The 22,408-nt window shown below is 39.2% G+C and overlaps 1 protein-coding gene and 1 long non-coding RNA gene across 2 annotated transcripts; one reads left to right on the forward strand and one right to left on the reverse strand.

Annotated features, from left to right (window-relative positions):
* The first annotated feature begins 293 nt into the window (after positions 1-293).
* On the forward strand, positions 294-9,852 carry LOC116980434. Its single transcript, XR_004413960.1, has 3 exons — positions 294-614; positions 7,324-7,326; positions 9,843-9,852. It is a non-coding gene; the product is annotated as an uncharacterized LOC116980434 (long non-coding RNA).
* On the reverse strand, positions 3,910-18,786 carry LOC116980433. Its single transcript, XM_033032633.1, has 7 exons — positions 18,458-18,786; positions 16,951-17,070; positions 11,606-11,728; positions 8,667-8,797; positions 8,334-8,495; positions 6,439-6,665; positions 3,910-5,062 (listed from the first exon to the last, which is right to left on the reverse strand). Exons 1-7 carry the CDS (start codon positions 18,522-18,524, stop codon positions 4,942-4,944), a joined length of 951 nt encoding a protein of 316 aa, XP_032888524.1. The 5' UTR covers positions 18,525-18,786; the 3' UTR covers positions 3,910-4,941.
* Positions 18,787-22,408: the final 3,622 nt, after the last annotated feature.

The raw sequence follows: 22,408 nt of genomic DNA on the forward strand, positions 1-22,408 counted from the left end.
TTCCTGATCTCAAGTCAAAGTCAAATCAAGTGGAGTTTATAGCCAGCCACGCGCACAAGTACTGAAGTACAGGTGCAATGACAATCTTGCTTACAGGCACATAAACTCCGTACATTTTACAAGGAAAAGAAAGAAACAAAACCAAAAATAAAAAAAATCTGAAAACAAATCAATGCTAGTAAAAAGGGCATAGATTATATAGTGGGAATCCTTGATAGATGCCGCTTTTTCGAGGCAGTACCTCACATAGATGCTTTCGATGGGGGGGGGGGGGGGGGGGGGGGGGACGTGAGAATAAATGGGTCTGTGATGGACTTAGCAGAGTCAACCACTCTGGAGCTTGATGCGTTCCTGTACATTGAAAGTATTGCATTAGTCCAGAAAGGCCACTTGCCACAGCACATCTCACTGAGCATCTCACTAAAAGGACCTTGGGCTCAACTCGTCCACGCTGGCCAAGATGTCCATCTAAACTAATCCTATTTGCCCTCATTTGACCCATAGCCCTCTAAACTTTTTCCACCCATGTACCTGTACAACTGTCTTTTAAATGTTACTGTACCTCCCTTAACCACTCATCTGGTAGCTTGTTTCATACATTTTCCAATGTCTATGTTAAATGTTTGCTCTCAGTTTCCTCTTAAATCTTTTCCATCTCGCCTTCATTTAATTTATAGGTACAGCATGGAAACAGGCACTTCAGTCCACACCAATCATCGACCACCCATTATCCCACTCTCTCATTGCCTCTCGCTACAGGAGGAACAATTTACAGAGGCCAAATAATAACCTATAAATATCTTTGAGATGTGGGAGAAAACTGAGCAGCCAGAGGAAACCCAGGCAGTCACAAGGTGAATGTGCAAACACTCCAGGCACAGTATCGAAGGTCAGAATTGAACCTCTACCAGCTACACCAGTGTACCACCCAAAAACCTTAAAGCTGTGTCTTCTTCTTCTAGACTACCTTGGGGCACAACACTGTGCATTCACTCCATCGAAGTCCTTCATGATTTTATATACCTCAGATCAGCCCTTAGTATCCTCCATGCCCAGGAATTAAGTTCTAACCTGTCCAATTTTTCCATGTAACTCAGTCCTTTGAGTCCTGGCAATATCTTAGTAAATCATTTCTGCACCCGTTCTAGCGTAATGGCCTACTTCCAATGCAGGGTGACCATGAATGAACACAAAACCCCAAGTGCAACCTTGTCTTGTACAACTGTAGCATGACGACCCAGCTTCATTACTCAATTTCCCAACTAATGAAGGCCAGAGTACCAAAAGCCTTTTGCACCACTCTGTGACGCCATGTTTAGGCAACTATGAATGTGTGCTCCTAGGTTACGCTGTTCCACAACACACCCCAAGGCCCTATTGTTAAAGGTGAAAGTCAACCCTGTTTTGACTTAACAAAAGGCATTATTGTGCACTTACCTGAATTACATTCTATTTGCCATACCTCAGCCCACTCACCCAGCTGATCATGATCCCACTGTAATTCTTGATAACTTTCGAAATTATCTATGAAACCAATTATTTTAACATCTATAGAGGATTCTTAGAAACATCTTTAAAACATCACTCATGGCATGAGTAATTAATTTATTTTGACACCAATTCTTTCTTCAATCAGAACTGAAATCTTATCAGTCACACTCCTGAACAATAACTTGAGTTCTCTCCAGATATTGTGTGCTTTAGATTGTTTATTAGTGCATACCCATTTACTCTTACTAAATTGCATGAGTTCAGTTTGCCAGAGTGCTTTAAGTCGAGTTCTTTATAATTGTACGATAACTTAATTTTTCTGAATTAATTAAATGCAAGGCAAAATAAATACAAACCCACAAGGTTATCAGACACTTGCAATGCAGTAATATCACTGCTCTCAGGTGAAAGTGATTTCTACACCTGATATTGCAAAGTATTAGTAAAAATAATTATCTTTATTTTACTAACCATTGCCCCATTTTTGCAGTGCTATTATGTAGAATAACTCAGAATCTTTTAAGTTCCTGCTTCCATTGGCATTCCTTTTTTGTCATATTTACACCGAAAACCTGTGTGGCAAGCACATTAAACATGCTTGGCTTTTGTTATACCTTCCACAATGAAATAGTTTTTAGTAGTCCTGATGTTGTAATCGAAGAACAAGCTATTAGGGCATGAGCGTTGCAGAGCTGTACCACAGTAACAATTTGTGCCTCTGCAATGAGAAAATATAGACTGAATTAGTAATCAAATTAAGCATAAAAGCATGGCTTTCTCAATCTGCTAAGTAGATGCAAGAGAAAATATGATACAAATCGAAGTACTTACAAAACAACAACTCGTTTCAATTTCATCCCTGATAATTTACAATAATTCATAATCTATAGAAGAGGGACATAGCTATGTGGACATCACTGTGAGAAATTAGGAAGCGAGGCACTAAACTTTCAACGTCTTTGAAAGAAATGGTAAGTTTGATTGTGGACGAACATGCTCAAGACCAGGAGTACATGCTGCAGGATCTACCCAAACAAGTTGCAACCTATGCAAATAATCTATGGATTGTTTTCTAAGAAATAAAGCAAATTTGAAAAAAGCAACATATTTTCAGATGTTACTTCAGTAGTCTCTTTAATCTATCTTCTGGGTTTCTAGAAGCAACTCCTTGTGGGTTTGTTTAGATAACCAAAACTAGGTTTAGACTTGTGGAATGAGATTAGATATTAACAATTCTTGCTAACCATTTGAACATTGTGTTTAATTTCAGCTTTTAAAAGATGCAAATTTCATTGAGGTACATTAGAAGAATCATAGAACAATATAGCCCTTAACCAGGACACTCTGCCCAAGCTGGCACCTTGACAAAAAAAAAAGCCCCATTCTATCCTTTTCTGCAAATACTCACTCAAATCTTTAATTTTCTTTTGCATTTATCATTGAATCTCTTACCTCCACTATTAGAGACTATTATTCCATACGATAACAGTGCGCAATTCTATATCTCATGCCGTCTGTGCTCCATTTATTAACTACCTTAAATTAATATTTTCTACACTGGAAAGTTTTTCATTATTTCTTCAAAACTTCTTTTGGATTTATCTGCTAGCCAAGCTTCAACAATAATGTAGACCAAGCCAATATTTGCGAAAACTGCAAAATACAACCTTCTGAAGCATCACGATGTTAAAGCGACCTCTAATGTAATCCTCTAAATAAATAAAACCACATTCGTTCTCTAGCCAAGTATTTTCAGAAAGTTCTTCCCATTCTTTACCCCATTACATCTATTTTCTCCAAGAAATCTTTGTAAATACTTTTTTTTTTTTTGATATTTCTATTATTTACCTGTGACATTCTAAATTAGAGGATGCAAACAACACATTTTTCTCACGTGCGCCTTAATTCTGGTAATACAGATTCCATCTTTGAACTCGTAACTACCTAACTCATTGCTGGCGCACATATTTGAATAGCACATTCATCCCTTTAATCACGCCCCGACCCAAATTTTGAGCAATTGGGTAATGCAAGGATAAAGATTCCTTTTCCAGCGATTCTTAAGTAATTTGACTCTTATTTTGCAGAGGTAAATCCAATCCACAGATTAACTGGTGCTGTAGGATGGAGACAAGTAATATCGCACCTAGATCAAGTATAAATAAGATACAAGGTCCATTGAATATTGGGAGGAAAACCGCACTAGTAAGAAAAAATTTGACATCACATACATTTCAGTCAAAGAAAGGGTGCAAAGGCTATATCCGTTGTAAAGTTGTAAATGGCAAGGCAAATATTTTTCCCGACGATTTTGAGCAAACAGTGAATTTATCTGTTTAACAACTTGATTGAGTCACTAATTGGCAAATGTATTGTTTTTGAATAGGACCTTAAACCCCTCTAGTAATCTGCATGATATAGAAGTGATCATATTGTGTTTTATTTTGCAACATTTACAAAATAGAGAATTTACAGGCCCACTTTCCATGCATTGATAAGGTTATAAGTTAGTACTCACTTTATTTGAAAACCCTTAAACACCAAATGACTCAATTACCAACACATAAATTACATATTTTCCACTCACAACATGTTAGATACATTGGATTTCAGTGTTCGAGTAACAATTAACATATTACATTACGCATAACTAGATAAATTTATACTTAAGAAATTCATACATAAATTAATGAAAATAGTTTTTTTAACATATGAAAATATTTCCAACTAGTCGAAATTCCTTCAAACATTTTTTGGTTTAATACCAGAAACTCCACATTAAAAACAGTATGTAGTTAAAGGTTAAAGTGCAATTACCATTATTAGGTTACTAATATTGCCATTACACTACATTTGTGGTACAACACGTCTACCTGCATACTATGACATCAACAACATTCATTTTTCTTATACAAAAGGAGTTAAATAAAATGGTTCTCAAAATACAATTTGCATTCAAAAATCTCAAGTTTTATACTGCAAGGTTTCCATGAAACACGTCTTCAGAAATATCTGAAATGACTCGTACCAATACTTACACAAACCTCCACAAGAAACATCAACCTAATTGTCAAAATTGTATATTCACTCAAGTCGGAATCCTGCAGCTAAAAGTTACAGGTTGCTCTTCCTTTTGTTACAAGGATGGACAATTTAAGTTAAAGGACAAAGGCTACCTTTCACAACTAAGCATTAAAAAAAAAAAACTATTTTCTCTTTCCTCTTTAAATGACAAAAATCCCTCCTTTTAATTCCAATTTCCATTTTCCTATGTTGTGCTGGACCCATTCCAATGCACAGTAAAAATACTCATGTATGGACTTTTTTTTTGAACAAATAGATTTGATATCAATATGTTTTTTGTGCTCAACCTGAAGCGGTCTTTTTCCTATTAAGGCATACAATATTTTTAATTATGGACACACTGCACTTCTTATTCAAGTTGAAATTTTAAGGACTTAGACAAGATTGATTTTGTCCTGGAGAACCGCATTCCAAGACTACAAGCATAGTTTCCATCTCTTCAAGACAGGGTTTGATCAGCTTGTTTTGCGTATATGCAATTCTAAGTCTGAAACAGAAAGAATTGTTAGTTCAAAGTTTTTTTTAAACATGTAAATTGCAATTGTATTCTCCCTTCTCTCAGTTACTCAGCTACTAAGTGCCAGAGTCAAACCAACAATGTTATCATCACCAAATCCCATATTCATTGTTGATGAAGCACTTCTGCAAACTCAGACAGCAAAATTATAGTAACTAGATTACTTTTAGAAATGAATGAATGCATCTGCCTTGATATGAAGATATGCCTAGAAAGGGTCTTGTGCAAGTGAAAATATATATTCCTGCAGGCCCTGAGTTAATATGTCTATCCCCATTGTTTCATCAACTTAACAATTTTGTCACAACATTGCCACATCAGCAGGCAGTGAAGAAAGCTAATGGAATGTTGGCCTTCATAACAAGAGGATTTCAGTATAGGAGTAAAGAGGTTCTTCTGCAGTTGTATGGGGCTCTGGTGAGACCACATCTAGAGTATTGTGTACAGTTTTGGTCAACTTTTCTTTCCTAAGGCCAAGCTCAGGTCAAGTTACCATCAGCTGGGTCGGAACTTAGAAACGTCCTAGTTTCTACAATACACTTTACAACCAAACATTCTGGAGATTTTGTCTATTAAAGACAAAAGTGCAAATCTCAACCTCAACTAAAAAAAGGTTGATCTTTGCTTTTTGAACTTTAGCATTATATAGATAACTGGCTTGCATTCTACAACAAAGTTTTAAAATACCAACCAAGGTTTACAAGGTGAGTTTATTATCCAATCCCCTCATCCATGATGTTGAGAAAAGATTCAACTCATTTTTTAAATTATGCACAAAATGTTAGTTAATTGGTACTTTATTCAAGTTTTCAAACTACTATGCAGCTACTTCAAAACAAAATGCATTAGAGGGTTGACTTGATGATTCCACCCCACCACCTCACAAAATGCACTAAGATTTTCCAAACCCATATCCTGAGAAACAAGGTCAATCTTATTTTTCATGCCAGACATTCCATTTTCTTTTTAATTAATAGTTTATGAGTAGGCGACACAGTGGCGCCTTACAGCTCCAGGGACCCGTGTTCGATCCTGACTATGGATGCTGTTTGCATGGAGTTTGTGCGTTCTCCCCGTGACCTGCGTGGGTTTTCTCCAGGATCTCTGGTTTCCTCCCACACTCCAAAGATTTTCAGGATTGTAGGTTAATTGGCTTGGTATAATTGTAAATTGTCCCTAGTGTGCAGGATAGTGTTAATGTGCGGGGATCGCTGGTCGGTGTGGACTCGGTGGGCCGAAGGGCCTATTTCCAAGCTGTATCTCTTAACTAAACTGGAGAGGACTTCAACCCCACTTCCAGAAATCAATTATTTTAATTTCGTAACATCTCTGTACAAGCAATTTACCTTTTCCTTAGTTGTTTATACTTCTCCAACGCCAGACAGCTTCGTTGCAAAGCAGTTAAGCACTGAACAGCTAAAACCGCAAAACACTGTTGTGTACATTCATTATGGAAACTATTATCCCACTGTGGAAGTTCACTCGTGTACCTCCACGCACTCAGTATGTAGTTTAAGGCAGTCTCCCAGAGTTCTGCTTGCAATAATAGCTTTCCTTGTTCCAGGCATGTTCTCTGCAAAGAAACAAAATTTAGTTTAGTTTAGAAATACAACGCGGAAACAGGCCCTTCCGCCCACCAATTCTGCACCAACCAGCGATCACTTTGTATACTAACACTATCCTGCACACTAGGGATCATTTACAATTTTACCAAAGCCAATTAACTCAATCTGTCATAAAATTTTCAAAGTCACTTCAGTTGATTTGAATACATTTCACATAGCCAATAAGAACATGACAGCACTTTTCCATGTAGGAAAACATGCCTCTGGCTCAATCAGTAGATGCATTTGAACCAGATAAGATAGGTTCCCAATTTCTTCTCCTTCAGTTGCTTAAAATCAGGATGTTGAGACCATACCTGTGAAGGAGGAATAGATTGTTTCATTTAATTCAAATGTTAAACTAGCAAGGCTTTTGGACCTTGCAGCAAGAGGAAATTGTTGGTTTGGTTCCTGGAAATAACCAATTACATATGAATGTAAACACTGGACAAAACTGGTGTAGTGGGGTCAAGGGAAGATACATTGTAAACATTAAAGCTGGAGTGAACCCCCTACCACACACCCAAAAGATTGGAACTCAATGTATTGAATTTTATTTATGCATTCAGGCAGTTGGAATAACATACAACTAAATTCAAATCATTGGGTGTGCTGCCAAGAGATGAGAGAGTTATTAAATTATTTGTTTAAGCAGTTAGAAAACAAAAATAAAATGTAATAATGCAAGGTACACCACGGATTCAGAGAGTTAGAAAATCCACAAAGGATAAGGGTGAAATATTGCCAGCATTTTGGAGACAACTGATAAATTGCAAAGTAGATAGAATGCCAAACTATAACTATTATTGAAAACAGACAAAACAAATCAGGCTGTATTTGGGATAATGTGCGCTTATGGTCAAGTCTTAAGTTTTGAATGGTGGGCGAAGACACAACTTTGATAAAGCACCAGAGAAATTTGCTTTTTACAATCTTCAAACGAAATAAAAGGTAAAGAGATCCAGAACATCACTTCAGACCAATCCTGTTTGGATAAAATAGATTATGTACCCAACAAAAAAACAAACTTAGAACTAAAACAAGCAAGCTCTTCACCACAATGCAAGGCGATGAAAGCAAATTGCTCTGCAACCCCGCAGAGGTTTATTTTTAGGAAGAGCCACATTGAACTAAATTGTCTCACTATTTATTCATCTCGTCAAGACCAAGTTTAGTACAAATTTTGATGCCTTATTCTCATCTAATCTAATACTTCCATTAAAGCATACCTACCTAAAATAATAAATATATAATATTTCCACTGAATGTGTTCAGTAATAATCCCAATAAAAACTGAAAATACTGGAATCACATAGCAGTTCAGGCAGCAGTCAAGCAGTGTTGAGTGTTTCCACGGTTTGTTTTTTCCCCCCCCATTTAAGATTTCAAATATTTGGAATGGTTAATTTTAACTTCCTCTACATTAATATCAAGTAATTTGGTCAATCTGTCAAACGCCCATGGGTGTATAATTATATTTGGGCAAAGAACAATCTTAAAATGGTAAATCAAGACCTTGCATTCCTGATCATGATTTCAAATATCAATTGAAACATACATAATATATATACAGAAAATTGTAGGAAAAACAAACACCCTATTGGCCTTCCATTCAATCTTTATCAGAAAATACAAACCTTGTAAATGCGAAGATGATTATGTGCTTTGCGGTAACAGTAGGCATCTCTGTTGGATCCCAAGCGCCATCGTGGTATTGATCGATAAACACTTCTTTTAGTTAATGCCAGCTGTTCTTGAGCAAATTTCAAGATCAATGACGGAAGAACCAGGTTCCTGTCCTGTTTCAGAAAAAAATGCATTGGTTTTGATATAGTTCGCTCCCAACAGCACAAATTACCGTGCATTTTTAATTTGATCATTAGAGGGAAGCTCTGGTGAGACTGGTTGGGCTCAAATAATTTTTTAGACTGTGGTTTATTCAGTTAGTGACAGGTAGTCAGCTGGCATACCTCATCATCAATTGCAGGATATCTGTGCAATACGAAAGTCTGCACCAGCTGAGATGATAGTAGGTGGTTTAGTTTGACTTCCAAATCTACACCTCGCTTAAAATGCAGTCGTTGTTTCTTGAAAGGAGATTCTGAAATAAAAAGTTAAATTTCTGTCTGTTCTTTCTTGGGTAGGTTTTTTTTTTAAATAGTCAATTTCACAACATTAAAAAAATGATTCAACTTTAATATTTATTGGGTGTGCACATTTGGTCTGCCTGCAAACAACATGCCAGAAGAAATCATAAAATAATAAAATTACCATCAAACCAAGAAACTCTCGGCACAGATTACATTTAGCGGATGATCAGAATCACTTTCATTTGGGCCAGTCTGATCATCTGTCAGTGCTCTTGCTGGCTTACGGACAAAGATTGAAGCACAAGGTACCAATGAAGAGAATCACACACCAGTGGACTGAGGAGGCAGAGGGTCTACTTCAGGGTCTATTATTGGAACATGTTCAAGACAACTTTTCCAGTCTGAATGAATATATCTCTATCATGACTAGTTTCATCAAGAATTATGCCGACGACTGTATTCAGACAAAGGCAATTGGGATCTATCTTATTCAAAAACGTGAATGAATGGGAAAGACTCTTCTAAAGTCTAGATGCAAGGCTGTATTTTCCAGGATCTGTGAAAGGCTATCAGGGATGCCAAAGGAAAATTCCAGAACAATTTAGAGGTTCAATTTAATCAAGTGATGCCAGACAACTGTGACAAGGCCGGTGTACTGTCACAAGCTATTAGGCAAAATTGGGGAAGTGGGGGATCTCTAGCAATGGCATATCTCTACTGGTTGAAAATGGATTTGAAAGTCAGATGTGCTTTCACAAGGATAAACTCTTGGAAAGCAGTTGGCCCAGATGGAGTCTCTGAACCGATACAGAAATCATGTGCTAGTCATATGGTCACCTTGAATCTCTCACATCAAGGAAACTGCTATAATTACAATCCCCAAGAAAAGTAAAAATGACATATCTCAATGACTACCACCAGGTAGCTCTAATATTGACCACAATTAAGTGTTTGGTATTGTCCACATTATCATCAATCTCCTGGACAATCTAGGGCCTAGCAATTTGCGTAAAGGAAAATAGGACCATGGTGGACCCCTTGCACTACATGATTAAGCTCTGGATCACCTTGTTAATAAAAATGCCCATGTCTAAGTAGAGCCACAGTGATACAACGTGGAAACAGGCCCTTTGGCCCAACTTGCCCCAATAGCACTAGTCCCACCTTCCTGCGTTTAGTCCATATCCCTTCAAACCTGTGCAATCCATGTACTTGTCTAACTGTTCCTTAAACGTTGGTTTAGTCCCTGCCACAACTACCTCCTCTGGCAGCTTGTTCCATCCACTCAACACCCTTTGTGTAAAAAAGTTACCCCTCAGATTCCTATTAAATCTTAAACCTATGTCCTATGGTCCTCGATTCACCTACTCTGGGCAAGAGACTGTGCATCTACCCGATCTATTTCTCTCATGATTTTATACACCTCTATAAGATCACCTAACATCCACCTTGCTCCAGGGAAGAGAGTCCCAGCATACTCAACCTCTCCCTATAGCTCAGACCCTCTAATCCTGGCAACATCCGTCGTAAATCTTATCTGTAGCTGTTCCAGCTTGACATCTTTCCAATAACATGGTGCCCAGAACTGAATACAATACTCTAAATGCGGTCTCACCAGTCTTACACAACTACAACATGACCTCCCAACTTCTATACTCAATGATGAAGGCCAATGTGTCAAAAGACTTTATGACCACCTTATCTATCTACGACTCGACCTTCAAGGAACCAAGCACCTGCACTCCTAGATCCCTCTGCTCTACAAAACTCACCAGAGCCCTACCATTCACTGTGAAGGTCCTACCCATGTTAGACTTCCCAAAATACAACATCTCACATTTCTGTGTAGATGCTATTCATTGACGACAGATCACCCTTTAACACCATAATACCGAATAAACTCTTCACAAAGCTCCTGAATCTTGGCCTTGGGGCATATATCTGCAAATGTTTTTTCTGACTGGCATAACTGAGAATTGGTCATCATAACAATTTCTTCACCCCGACTCTCAATACTGATGCTCCCCAGAATTGCTCTCCTCCCTGCACACCAATGACACTGTCTACGTACAGCAGTAACTCAATCTTTTAGTTTGTTTCATGCTGCTCTGCAGAAACAGATGACATCCCACTGCTTTGAGTCAGTGAACTGGTCCATATTCAGGGAATCAACAGCCAGCCTGAATGAGTTGGCCACTGCCATGACTGACTTCATCAGCAAGTGCGCAGCGGAGTGCTGAAGAAGACAATCAAAGTGTTCCCCATTGGAAACCATTGATGAATTATGAGGTACATTCCCAGGTGAAGGCCAAGACCAATTCCAGGTGGTTCAAGAAACCTCACTATAATCTTTGCAAAGTCATCAGGAATGCCAAGACAATACATTCAGACACACTTCTACTGTGGCAAGGCCCGAATGCCATAACTGCCCGCAAAGCAGTCAGGCAGCATCACTGGTCACAGTGCAGCCCTCCCTGGTGAACTTAATGCTTGTTTTGAGAAGAAGGCCAACAGGACAGTCAGAATTTTGAACTCATCATTACCGTAAATGTTTACTCTATGGGCTTCATGCAAAGGAGAAATTTCATTGTATGCTGGTATATTTGACATTGAGCTAATCTGAGATATGACATCCAATCATAAAATGAAAATAACTGTTCGATGTCCATTATCATATATCCATGGTACACTTGGATCCCAGGTGTGGAAATATGACCGCCAACACATAGTTATCTGTAAATGGATGCAAAATGAACTCTGTAGAACCTGTTCAGGTTCATATAAAATGGTATACAATATCAAATTCAACAGGCACACACCTTTCTCACTATCATTTTCCAATGATTTTTTGTTACATATGAAATTTGATAAACTGGTGTATGTTCTTCTTCTGGCTCCAAACTTTCTTCTGGCGAACGATGAGACTTCAGAAAAATCTTGTGCTGGAAAACAATAAAGTGTACTTTCAGCAAAGTAATAAGATGAATAGCTGCCAATAGCCATCATATCAATCTACATCTGCTTGTCATATTAGTTTTAGTCGGTCTTTTACAAACACCGGGATAAAATAATAAAGATTGGTAAAGCTAATAAAGGCATAAAATAATAGTCTGCTTGAAATTATACCTCTGGATATAAATATGGCCATGAAAATCCTTCAGGATTTCGACTCGGTGATTACATTCTTAACAAGTCAGTAAGCTTTAGGTTCATGTACCAATCCAGAAAATTTACATACCCAAACTACAAAATGACCATTCTTTGTAGAAATAAGGAGGTCCTGGGCCATTGGAAGGAACCATGATAACAAAATCAAATTTTTTATTGGACAAAGGATTCTGTGCACTATTCATAGACAATGAGTGTTATCTGCAACACTAATAGATCCTTCAATCAGCATTAGGGCAGATTTTCTGGTTATCTCAATTTTCATTTGATAGACTTCACCGCACATTGGACATCAAGCACACTTTTACACTAATCCTCTGCAAAATGCATCTTTTCGATCCCATCATTCAATGGGAAATTCCCATCAGCAAAAAAGTGCCAAAAGTAAAACAAAAAAGATTCCCTCTGTATTCATGTTTAAGAAAGAACTGCAGATGCTGGAAAAATCGAAGGTAGACAAAAATGCTGGAGAAGCTCAGCGGGTGACAGTATCTATGGAGAGACGGAAAAAGCGACGTTTAGGGGCGAGACCCTTCTTCAGACTGATGTCGGGGGGGGGGGGGGGGGGGAGAGGAAAGACAGGAAGTTGCAGAGACAGTAGGCTTGTAGGAGAGCTGGGAAGGGGGAGGGGAAGGAGGGAAAAGGCAAGGACTATCTGAAATTGGATAAGTCGATACCGCTGGGGTGTAAACTACCCAAGCGAAATATGAGGTGCTGTTCTTCCAATTTGCGCTGGGCCTCACTCTGGCAATGGAGGAGGCCCAGGACAGAAAGGTCGGATTTGGAATGGGAGATCTGAGCCACCGGGAGATCCAGGTGCCAACTTTTCTACATCGGATACCATGCCAGTGGGCCACATGAGTGGCAAGGGTGGGGGGGGGGGGGAGAATAAATTTGTGATTTGGGGAAACTGTATTGTATGTATGTATAGGCTCCGAGAATGTCGGATGGAGTTTTGTAAGGATCATGTATTGTATATATTTATTTCTCAAATAAAGTCTATTTTGAAAAAAAAAGCTTTTCTACATCGACGAGACCAAGCACAGGCTTGGCGATTGTTTCGCCCAACACTTCCACTCAGTTCGCACTAACCAACCTGATCCACTCGATGGCTCAGTACTTCAACTGCCCCTCCCATTCCGAATCTGACCTTCCTGGCTTGGGCCCACTCCAATGCCAGAGTGAGGCCCAGCGCAAATTGGAGGAACAGCACCTCAGATTTCGCTTGGGTAGTTTACACCCTAACAGTATGAACATTGACTTCTCTAATTTCAGATAGTCCTTGCTTACTCCTTCCTTCCCCTCCCCCGCTCTCCCATAAGCCTACTGTCTCCGCCTCTTCCTTTCTTTTTCCCGCCCCGTCTGAAGGGTCTTGACCAGAAACTTCGTCTATTCCTTCTCTCCATAGATGCTGCCTCACCCGCTAAGTTTCTCCAGCATTTTTGTCTACCCTCTGTATTCATGGTAACAAGTGAATGGAGTGGTTAAGTAGCTTGAACATGACATTGGCAGAGAGACCTGTCTACGCATCAAAGTCCCCATCAATCATGTCCAAGGCCTGTCAAAATGTTCCACTAACTAGCCAAGCTAAAGCCTGACATTGGCTATTTTATATATTGATTTTAATGCTAAGAAACTTCACGAACAGTAAATCAAGTCGAAGCTCGTGAATGGCGGTACCAAATTAAACAGCTAAATTGAAGAACTTGCTGCGTGAACATCCCAATTTATTGGGGGAATAGCCCATCATATAAATGAAAAATATTACAAAATGATCTTCAATAATATGGATAGACAACTGGAAGTATGATGTTGTGGCGATCAGTGAAACATGGTTGCAGGAGGGCTGTGATTGGAAACTAAATATTCCAGGATTTCGTTGCTTCAGGTGTGATAGAATTGGAGGGGCAAGAGGTGGAGGTGTTGCATTGCTAGTCAGGGAATATATTACAGCAGTGCTTTGGCAGGATAGATTGGAGGGCTCATCTAGGGAGGCTATTTGGGTGGAACTGAGAAGTGGGAAAGGTGTAGCAACACTTATAGGGGTGTATTATAGACCGCCAAATGGGGAACGAGAATTGGAAGAGCAAATATGTAAGGAGATAGCAGATATTAGTAGTAAGCACAAGGTAGTGATTGTGGGAGATTTCAACTTTCCACACATAGACTGGGAAACACATTCTGTAAATGGGCTGGATGGTTTGGAGTTTGTAAAATGTGTGCAGGATAGTTTTTTGCAGCAATACATAGAGGTACCTACTAGAGGAGGGGCAGTGCTGGACCTCCTGTTAGGAAATGAGACGGGACAGGTGGCGGAGGTATGCGTTGGGGAGCACTTCGGGTCCAGTGATCACAATACCATTAGTTTCAATATAATTATGGAGAAGGTCAGAACTGGACCGAGGGTTGAGATTTTTGATTGGAGAAAGGCTAACTTTGATGAGATGCGAGATGATTTAAAAGGAGTGGACTGGGATATTTTGTTTTATGGGAAAGATGTAGAAGAGAAATGGTGGACATTTAAAGGGGAAATTTTAAGAGTGCAGAATCTTTATGTTCCTGTTCGGTTGAAAGGAAACAGTAAAAATTGGAAAGAGCCCTGGTTTTCAAGGGAAATTGGACATCTTGTTCGGAAAAAGAGGGAGATCTACAATAATTATAGGCAGCATGAAGTAAATGAGGTGCTTGTGGAGTATAAGGAATGTAAAAAGAATCTTAAGAAAGAAATTAGAAAAGCTAAAAGATATGAGGTTGCTTTGGCAAGTAAGGTGAAAGTAAATCCAAAGGGTTTCTACAGCTATATTAATAGCAAAAGGATAACGAGGGATAAAATTGGTCCATTGGAGAAACAGAGTGGGCAGCTATCTGCAGAGCCAAAAGAGATGGGGGAGATATTGAACAATTTATTTTCTTCGGTATTCACCAAGGAGAAGGATATTGAATTATGTGAGGTAAGGGAAACGAGTAGAGTAGTTATGGATACTACGAGTTTCAAAGTAAAAAAAGTACTGACACTTTTGAAAAATATAAAAGTGGATAAGTCTCCAGGTCCGGACAGGATATTCCCTAGGACATTGAGGGAAGTTAGTGTAGAAATAGCCGGGGCTATGACAGAAATATTTCAAATGTCATTAGAAACGGGAATAGTCCCCGAGGATTGGCGTACTGCGCATGTTGTTCCATTGTTTAAAAAGGGTTCTAAGAGTAAACCTAGCAATTATAGACCTGTTAGTTTGACTTCAGTGGTGGGCAAATTAATGGAAAAGATACTTAGAGATAATATATATAAGCATCTGGATAAACAGGGTCTGATTAGGAACAGTCAACATGGATTTGTGCCTGGAAGGTCATGTTTGACTAATCTTCTTGAATTTTTTGAAGAGGTTACTAGGGAAATTGACGAGGGTAAAGCAGTGAATGTTGTCTATATGGACTTTAGTAAGGCCTTTGACAAGGTTCCTCATGGAAGGTTGGTTAAGAAGGTTAAACTGTTGGGTATAAATGCAGGAATAGCAAGATGGATTCAGCAGTGGCTGAATGGGAGAAGCCAGAGGGTAATGGTGGATGGCTGTTTGTCGGATTGGAGGCAGGTGACTAGTGGGGTGCCTCAGGGATCTGTGTTGGGTCCTTTGTTGTTTGTCATGTACATCAATGATCTGGATGAAGGTGTGGTAAATTGGATTAGTAAGTATGCAGATGATACCAAGATAGGGGGTGTTGTGGATAATGAAGAGGATTTCCAAAGTCTACAGAGTGATTTAGGCCATTTGGAAAAATGGGCTGAAAGATGAAAGATGGCAGATGGAGTTTAATGCTGATAAATGTGAGGTGTTACACCTTGGCAGGACAAATCAAAATAGGACGTACATGATAAATGGTAGGGAATTGAAGAATACAGTTGAACAGAGGGATCTGGGAATAACCGTGCATAGTTCCTTGAAGGTGGAATCTCATATAGATAGGGTGGTAAAGAAAGCTTTTGGTATGCTAGCCTTTATAAATCAGAGCATTGAGTATAGAAGCTGGGATGTAATGTTAAAATTGTACAAGGCATTGGTGAGACCAAATCTGGAGTATGGTGTACAATTTTGGTCGCCCAATTATAGGAAGGATGTCAACAAAATAGAGAGAGTACAGAGGAGATTTACTAGAATGTTGCCTGGGTTTCAACAACTAAGTTACAGAGATAGGTTGAATAAGTTAGGTCTTTATTCTCTGGAGCGCAGAAGGTTAAGGGGGGACTTGATAGAGGTCTTTAAAATGATGAGAGGGATAGACAGAGTTGATGTGATCAAGCTTTTCCCTTTGAGAATAGGGAAGATTCAAACAAGAGGACATGACTTCAGAATTAAGGGACAGAAGTTTAGGGGTAACACGAGGGGGAACTTCTTTACTCAGAGAGTGGTAGCGGTGTGGAATGAGCTTCCAGTGGAAGTGGTGGCGGCAGGTTCGTTGGTATCATTTAAAAATAAATTGGATAGGCATATGGATGAGAAGGGAATGGAGGGTTATGGTATGAGTGCAGGCAGGTGGGACTAAGGGGAAAAAAGTTGTTCGGCACGGACTTGTAGGGCCGAGATGGCCTGTTTCCGTACTGTAATTGTTATATGGTTAATAATAAACAAAGTTGCTGATCCGTCTGCAGAATTCCCCAGCATTACAGAAATCAAATTTCAATTCACTCTACATGCTGGAACAAGCCAAGCATGTTGGCTCTAAAAAGCACACCAACCAAGACTATTTTTGACCAAGATCCTGATTGGAAAGAGGGGATGACATCTAATGTTGATTAGTACAGATGTCAGGGGTTATGGGGAGAAAGCTGGAGAATGGGGCTAGGAGGGAGAGATAGATCAGCCATGATTGAATGGCAGAGTAGACTTGATAGGAACAGAATTATGCCATTCGGCCTATCACATGACCTTATTGCAGCAAAGTTCGTATACACATACACACAAACCTGATGTAACATTCATATCTTGAATTAAACAATTACCTGTTGGGCTGTTCTCCATTCTTAGAAAAGATGTTGGAGGAACATTGGCATGAAGTGCTGTTAAACGTGTTTGCGCCCTCATGGAATTCATAATTTCTTCATAGGTCCTGCGAAGATGGACTGGAGGGGGAAAAAAGTGTTTTGTTTTTTTAAAGAAGCAAAATGAATGACTGAATCTGCATATTTTTTTCTAAGGCAACATGGACTTGGAAGGGGACCAGAGGGGCAACTTTTGTTTTTAAGAGGGTGGTGGATACATGGAACACGCCGCCAGGGGCAGCTGTAGATGCGAAAACATGGGTAGGAAAGGTGTAGAGATTTCTGGCCCAAAAGCAGCCAAATGGGACTGGTTCATCTTGGACGGCATTGATGAGTTGGGTGGAAGAGCCTGCTTCCTGTGCAGGGTAACTCTTGGTCTCTGCTTAAGACCGCCAACTACATCCTCTGCACCGTTGATCTGCTGAAAATGTTTAGTTCTGAGTGTTATTATTCGTAATATGTCAAATTTAAATACTACGAGTGATGCTCTTTTCACCACGGAACCGCAAACACTTGCATGCAAGAATATTTGTGAATGATTATTGTATAAGCCTCCCGCGTTAACATTGTAACTTCTGCTTATTGCTGGATCGTTCAATTTATAAATTATCTGTCCGGATATAGTATACTACAGCCAAAAATGCACTGTACGTGAGAATAGTATATATTTTTAAATTAGGAAAATAATGAGTATAATGAGAAATGTGGCCTATAGGGGTCTCACTATCTATTCAAAAGGTCAGCTTTTAAAAGTTTAAGAAATCCCCATGTTGCATTCATGCTTAAAGTAGAAATAATATCTATTTTATCCTAGCTTTCTTCTTTGCGTCGACAATGCTTGTATCAGATTATATCTGGTCAGTTTTACCAACAGCTGGCCACTATTACCAATGTATTGTGTCCACGCACTATAAAATCATCAATGTCAATCCATATAAAATACAAACACATATTTAATTTAGTATCGCATCCAAAAACCCGAGAATTATTTTTTAATCAATAGTGTAATCAATAAGGATTCCCATCAATTGTTGGCTCACGTTTGGCGCTTCCCGCGTCTTCCATTGCTACAATAAAGATATTGCAATGATCAACATCCTCAAATTATTTCAGCTAATAAATTAATATCATACATTGAGTCTATTAAACTATAATATATTCTATTTCAGATGCTAAACATTACAATTTGGGTGAACGTGCGGGATGGAAACTGCTTTCTCATCTACCCGCCAATATTGTGGTAGAGCAGCAATTTTATAAAAACATAACTGATCATTTTTTTCGAACAATAGTGCAGATTGATCATTTAACTGAACAGATGCAATACTCAAAATCAATGATCATCATATTGACTTTCAACTGTGTTTAAAACTAGTTAACAAGAGTGTTCCCCTTCCCTCCCCCATCGCCTCGTCTCAGTTAAGCGCCTTATTTTTTTCCGCGTCTATTTAAACATGGGTTTACGTACCAGCAATCTTAGGCTGCGGGTTTGGAATTTCCATCAGCACTTGTCTTAGGTTTTCAGCAGGAGCCATAAATATATTAGTAAAACGCAAAATCAATGCGTATTGAAGTCCACTTGCTGGAGAGAAGAACAAAATAAAACAAAAAAATAAATAAACTCCCGGCGAAAGTTTCGGATTTTCCTCCTTGCTTCTCGTGAGCAATTATGAAGAAGAGGATGGGGATTTTTCTCTTCATAAATTTCAGTCCTTGTAATTGTTTCCCCTTTCCCCCACCCCCCTTCCCTACCTATCCCTTCCTCGCCGTGCACCGAAGTGAATGACGGACTGCAGAGAAGATTCACCGTTCTCTGGCACCAATGTAACAAAGTGAAAATTGCCGCGCGGGCGGAGCTTCCTGAACTTCACCCAATAACATCATCGCACAATGGTAGGAAACATGCACCAGATGCTCGTTGGTCCTTTTAACCGGAACTCCAATCTACCGCTTGCTTGTATACTCCTACAAAGTGGACGATTTTATAGCTATCTTATGATAAACATATACTTAGAGAATGGTAAATTTCACCGACGGCAAAGCATCCATGAAAAAGATTTGTGAATTTTCAGAGAATAAGTAGGTTAAGGCAAAAATCAAAGTGCTGGGGGAACTCTGTGGGTCAGACAGATGATGTGGGTCAGACAGATGACAGTTGACGTTTTGAGTCAGGACACTTCTTCAGACTGATAAAGTAGGGCTGAGAAAGCTGGAAAACAGAGGTGAGGAGGCAAGGCCTTGTGATAAGTGGATACAGGTGAGGGAATTTTGATTGGTGGGTGAGGATAGTGACAAAGGCTAGAAGCGAAAAGGAGACAGAATGGTGTCAAATAAGGAAAAAAGGCTGGAGGGAGGGATATGACTGGAAGGGTAAAGAGGGAATAACCAAAATATGGGACTCGGGGATGGGAGATGAGCATATGGAGGGTGTGGTGGGAGCAGGGGAAAGAGAGGGGCAGAGGTGTATAACATTAAATTGGAGAATTCAATGTTCATACCATTTGGGTTGTAACCTACCTAAGCGCAGTTTGAATATGGTCTCACACTAATGGAGGAGGCCAAAGACCGAAAGGTCAGAATGGGAAGTGGAGTTAAAATAGTAACAGGGATATCTTTTAGGCCTTGGCAGTCTGAGTGCGTGAATAGCAAAATGGTCACCTAGTCTATACTTAGTCTCACTGATGTAACAGAGGCCACATCGGGAGCAAAGATCTATAGCTCCGCTATAAGATCTTTGATCGGGAGCACCAAATTCAATAGACGAGATTGGAAGAGGTGTACATGAAGGAACTGCAGATGCTGGTTTACACCGAAGATAGACACTCCAGACAGTCCCTCTTCTCCCCTCTACCATCAGAAAAGAGGTACAGAAGTGTGAAAACGCACACCTCCACATTCAGGGACAGTTTCTTCCCAACTGTTATCAGGCAACTGAATCCTCCTATCACCAACTAGAGAGTGGTCCTAACTTGCCATCTACCTCGTTGAAGACCCTCAGTCAATCTTTAATCGGACTTTACCAGCACTAAATGTTATTCCCTTTATCTTGTATCTGTACACAATGGATGGCTTGATTGTAATCATGTATTGTCTTTCCGCTGACTGGATAGCAGGCAACAGAAAAGCTATTCACCTATCTCAGCAAATGTGACAAAAATCTAAACTAAACCAAACTAAATGAGGGCATGACCAAGGTGGTGTGGGTCTGATGATGCTGGCTGCCTTTTTGAGGCAGCAACTGCTTTGATGGTCGGGAGGTCAGTACCTGTGATAGACTGGGCAGCGTTCATTAATTTGTGCGATCTTCTTCAGTCCTGGGCGCTCGCGTTGCCAAACTAGCTGTGTTGCAACCAGTCAATATCCCACTACTGTATTTGTGTAGAAGTTCAAGAGTTTTTTCGTCAACATACTGAATCTCCTCAATCTTCTAAGGACGTAGAAACATTGAGGCAATCATAGAGAAGGCCTATCAATGTGCTGGGCCCAGGGTAGATCTTCAGAAATATTCCATCATTTGCAGTTTATTGTATTTCCAAATAAAATTTAGCGATGAGGAAAACCGAAAATCAAGAAAGCAAGAGTTTTTAATTGTCATATGCACCTGGACCAAACAATGCAATTCTCACTTACTAAAGCTTTACAAGTACTTTAAACACCACAACACAACAAATATATATATACATCAATTTGAAGAAGGGTACCGACCCAAAATGTTACCTTTCCATGTTCTCCAGAGATGCTGCCTGACCTGCTGAGTTACTCCAGCACTTTGTGTCCTTTTTTTTTTGTAAACCTGCATCTGCAGTTCCTTGTTTCTACTTCTTAAATATATATAGAAATTTTGCCTCGGGTCAGGAAATATCTGTCGAGAGATAAAAAAGTCAATATTTCAGGCCGATGAGCCAGTCTTTCATTGCAGTAGAGAGTGATGACAAAAAAAAATAGCTTATAAATAATTACACAGAAAGGGAAGGAACTAAAGAGTAGCGGTCAAAAGGAATCCAGTCAGGAAATGAATGATGGTACGTGATAAAGGCGGTGATAGCAGACAAGTAGACAATGAAGAGACGAGTTGTAAATATGAAAAAATAGAAGGAGAGAGAAGCAAAACAAACCAATCTGACTGTTAAAATAATCCTATGGTCCAGATATGAGAAAGACTTGGATGCAGACCTCAGAAAGCTGGACCACTGCCGGCTACAAAAAGGATTTCCCAAAATACCAGTTTATACTTCCTCACCAGTGACTCGTTCTTTACTATTGCCAACTGTGTGGTAAAAAATTAAGATTTAAATTTGGTAATGAAAAATGTAAAGTGCCTTATGCAACATGTAAGGGATATCCTTTTTCTCAAGCTTTTGTTGGGGTTCAATGATTCAACTCAGGAGAACAAGATCACAGTGAGGGTAAGATGGTGAAGAATCTCAAGATCTCATGTGCTAACAAAATGAAGATGTTCTAAAATATAGAACAGGGATATAGATCCCTTATTATGTGTTGATTGAACAAAATCAATGGTTATAGTTTAAAGTGAAGTAAATGGTATTAAATTACAGATTACCCATGTTTTAAATGGTAGGTGGACCATGTTTGAGGGTCTAAGTTAACTTTTCCTGTTTGTAAATCTGTACATAATACATATATAATTTTATGATTATCTGTGATTAGTTATGGATCTCTCCTGATATTAAGTATAGATCTTCAAGGGAAATTCTAAAGTTTGACCTGGAGTATTTGGTAACATAACAATTAAGGATTCTCTGGGACTTCCAGAGTCAACCTTCTTAAGTTTGGACATATAGATTTGAGACCTGTAAGTACTCAGGTTCCTTTTCTCGATTTCTCTTTGTCCATCTCAGGGCTGAAGTCAGTGACCAATATCCATTACAAACCCGTGGATTCCAATAATTTTCTTGATTATACATTTCTGACCAGGTTCGGACTTCTTGTAAGGACTTGCTTCCATTTTCCTAATTTCTCCAGCTCTGTTCTGAGTAAAATTTGTACACTAGAGTTTCCAATTGATCTTAATTTTTTTATCTCTTCCACTATTGTTGATAGGCTCTCAATTATATCTCCTTAATTTTGTACATGTGTTTTCATCCACTCTTCTACTTTGCAAAACAAGTATGCGTTCTCCTTATTCTTATCTTCCAACCCAACAGCCTCTTCTAGTTTGGAGAAAAATACAGATTGATTGACTGCTTTGCAGATGGAGGCAGAGTAGTTCTATCAAGAAAAGGTGAGACTCACCATCATGTCTTAGTGATAAGAATCAGTAAGACATGATGCAGCTTCGTAGAAATTTGGTTTGCTGCAATTGCAGTATAGCATGCAGTCTGGTCACACCATTACAGGAAGGATGTGAAGGCTTTGGAAAGGGTGCAAAGGAGGTGTAACAGAATTATATAATGGTTAT

This window comes from Amblyraja radiata, chromosome 14 (genome assembly GCF_010909765.2).
Source record: "Amblyraja radiata isolate CabotCenter1 chromosome 14, sAmbRad1.1.pri, whole genome shotgun sequence".
NCBI lineage: Eukaryota > Metazoa > Chordata > Chondrichthyes > Rajiformes > Rajidae > Amblyraja > Amblyraja radiata.

Coding starts and splice junctions, on each gene's coding strand:
- LOC116980433 (XM_033032633.1), bottom strand. CDS start 18,524: ATGGCTCCTGCTGAAAACCTAAGACAAGTGCTGATGGAAATTCCAAAC. Junction 11,729..16,950: donor AATGGAGAACAGCCCAACAG/GTAATTGTTTAA, acceptor ATTGTTTTCCAG/CACAAGATTTTTCTGAAGTC. Junction 8,798..11,605: donor GGAAAATGATAGTGAGAAAG/GTGTGTGCCTGT, acceptor TTTTTATTTCAG/AATCTCCTTTCAAGAAACAA.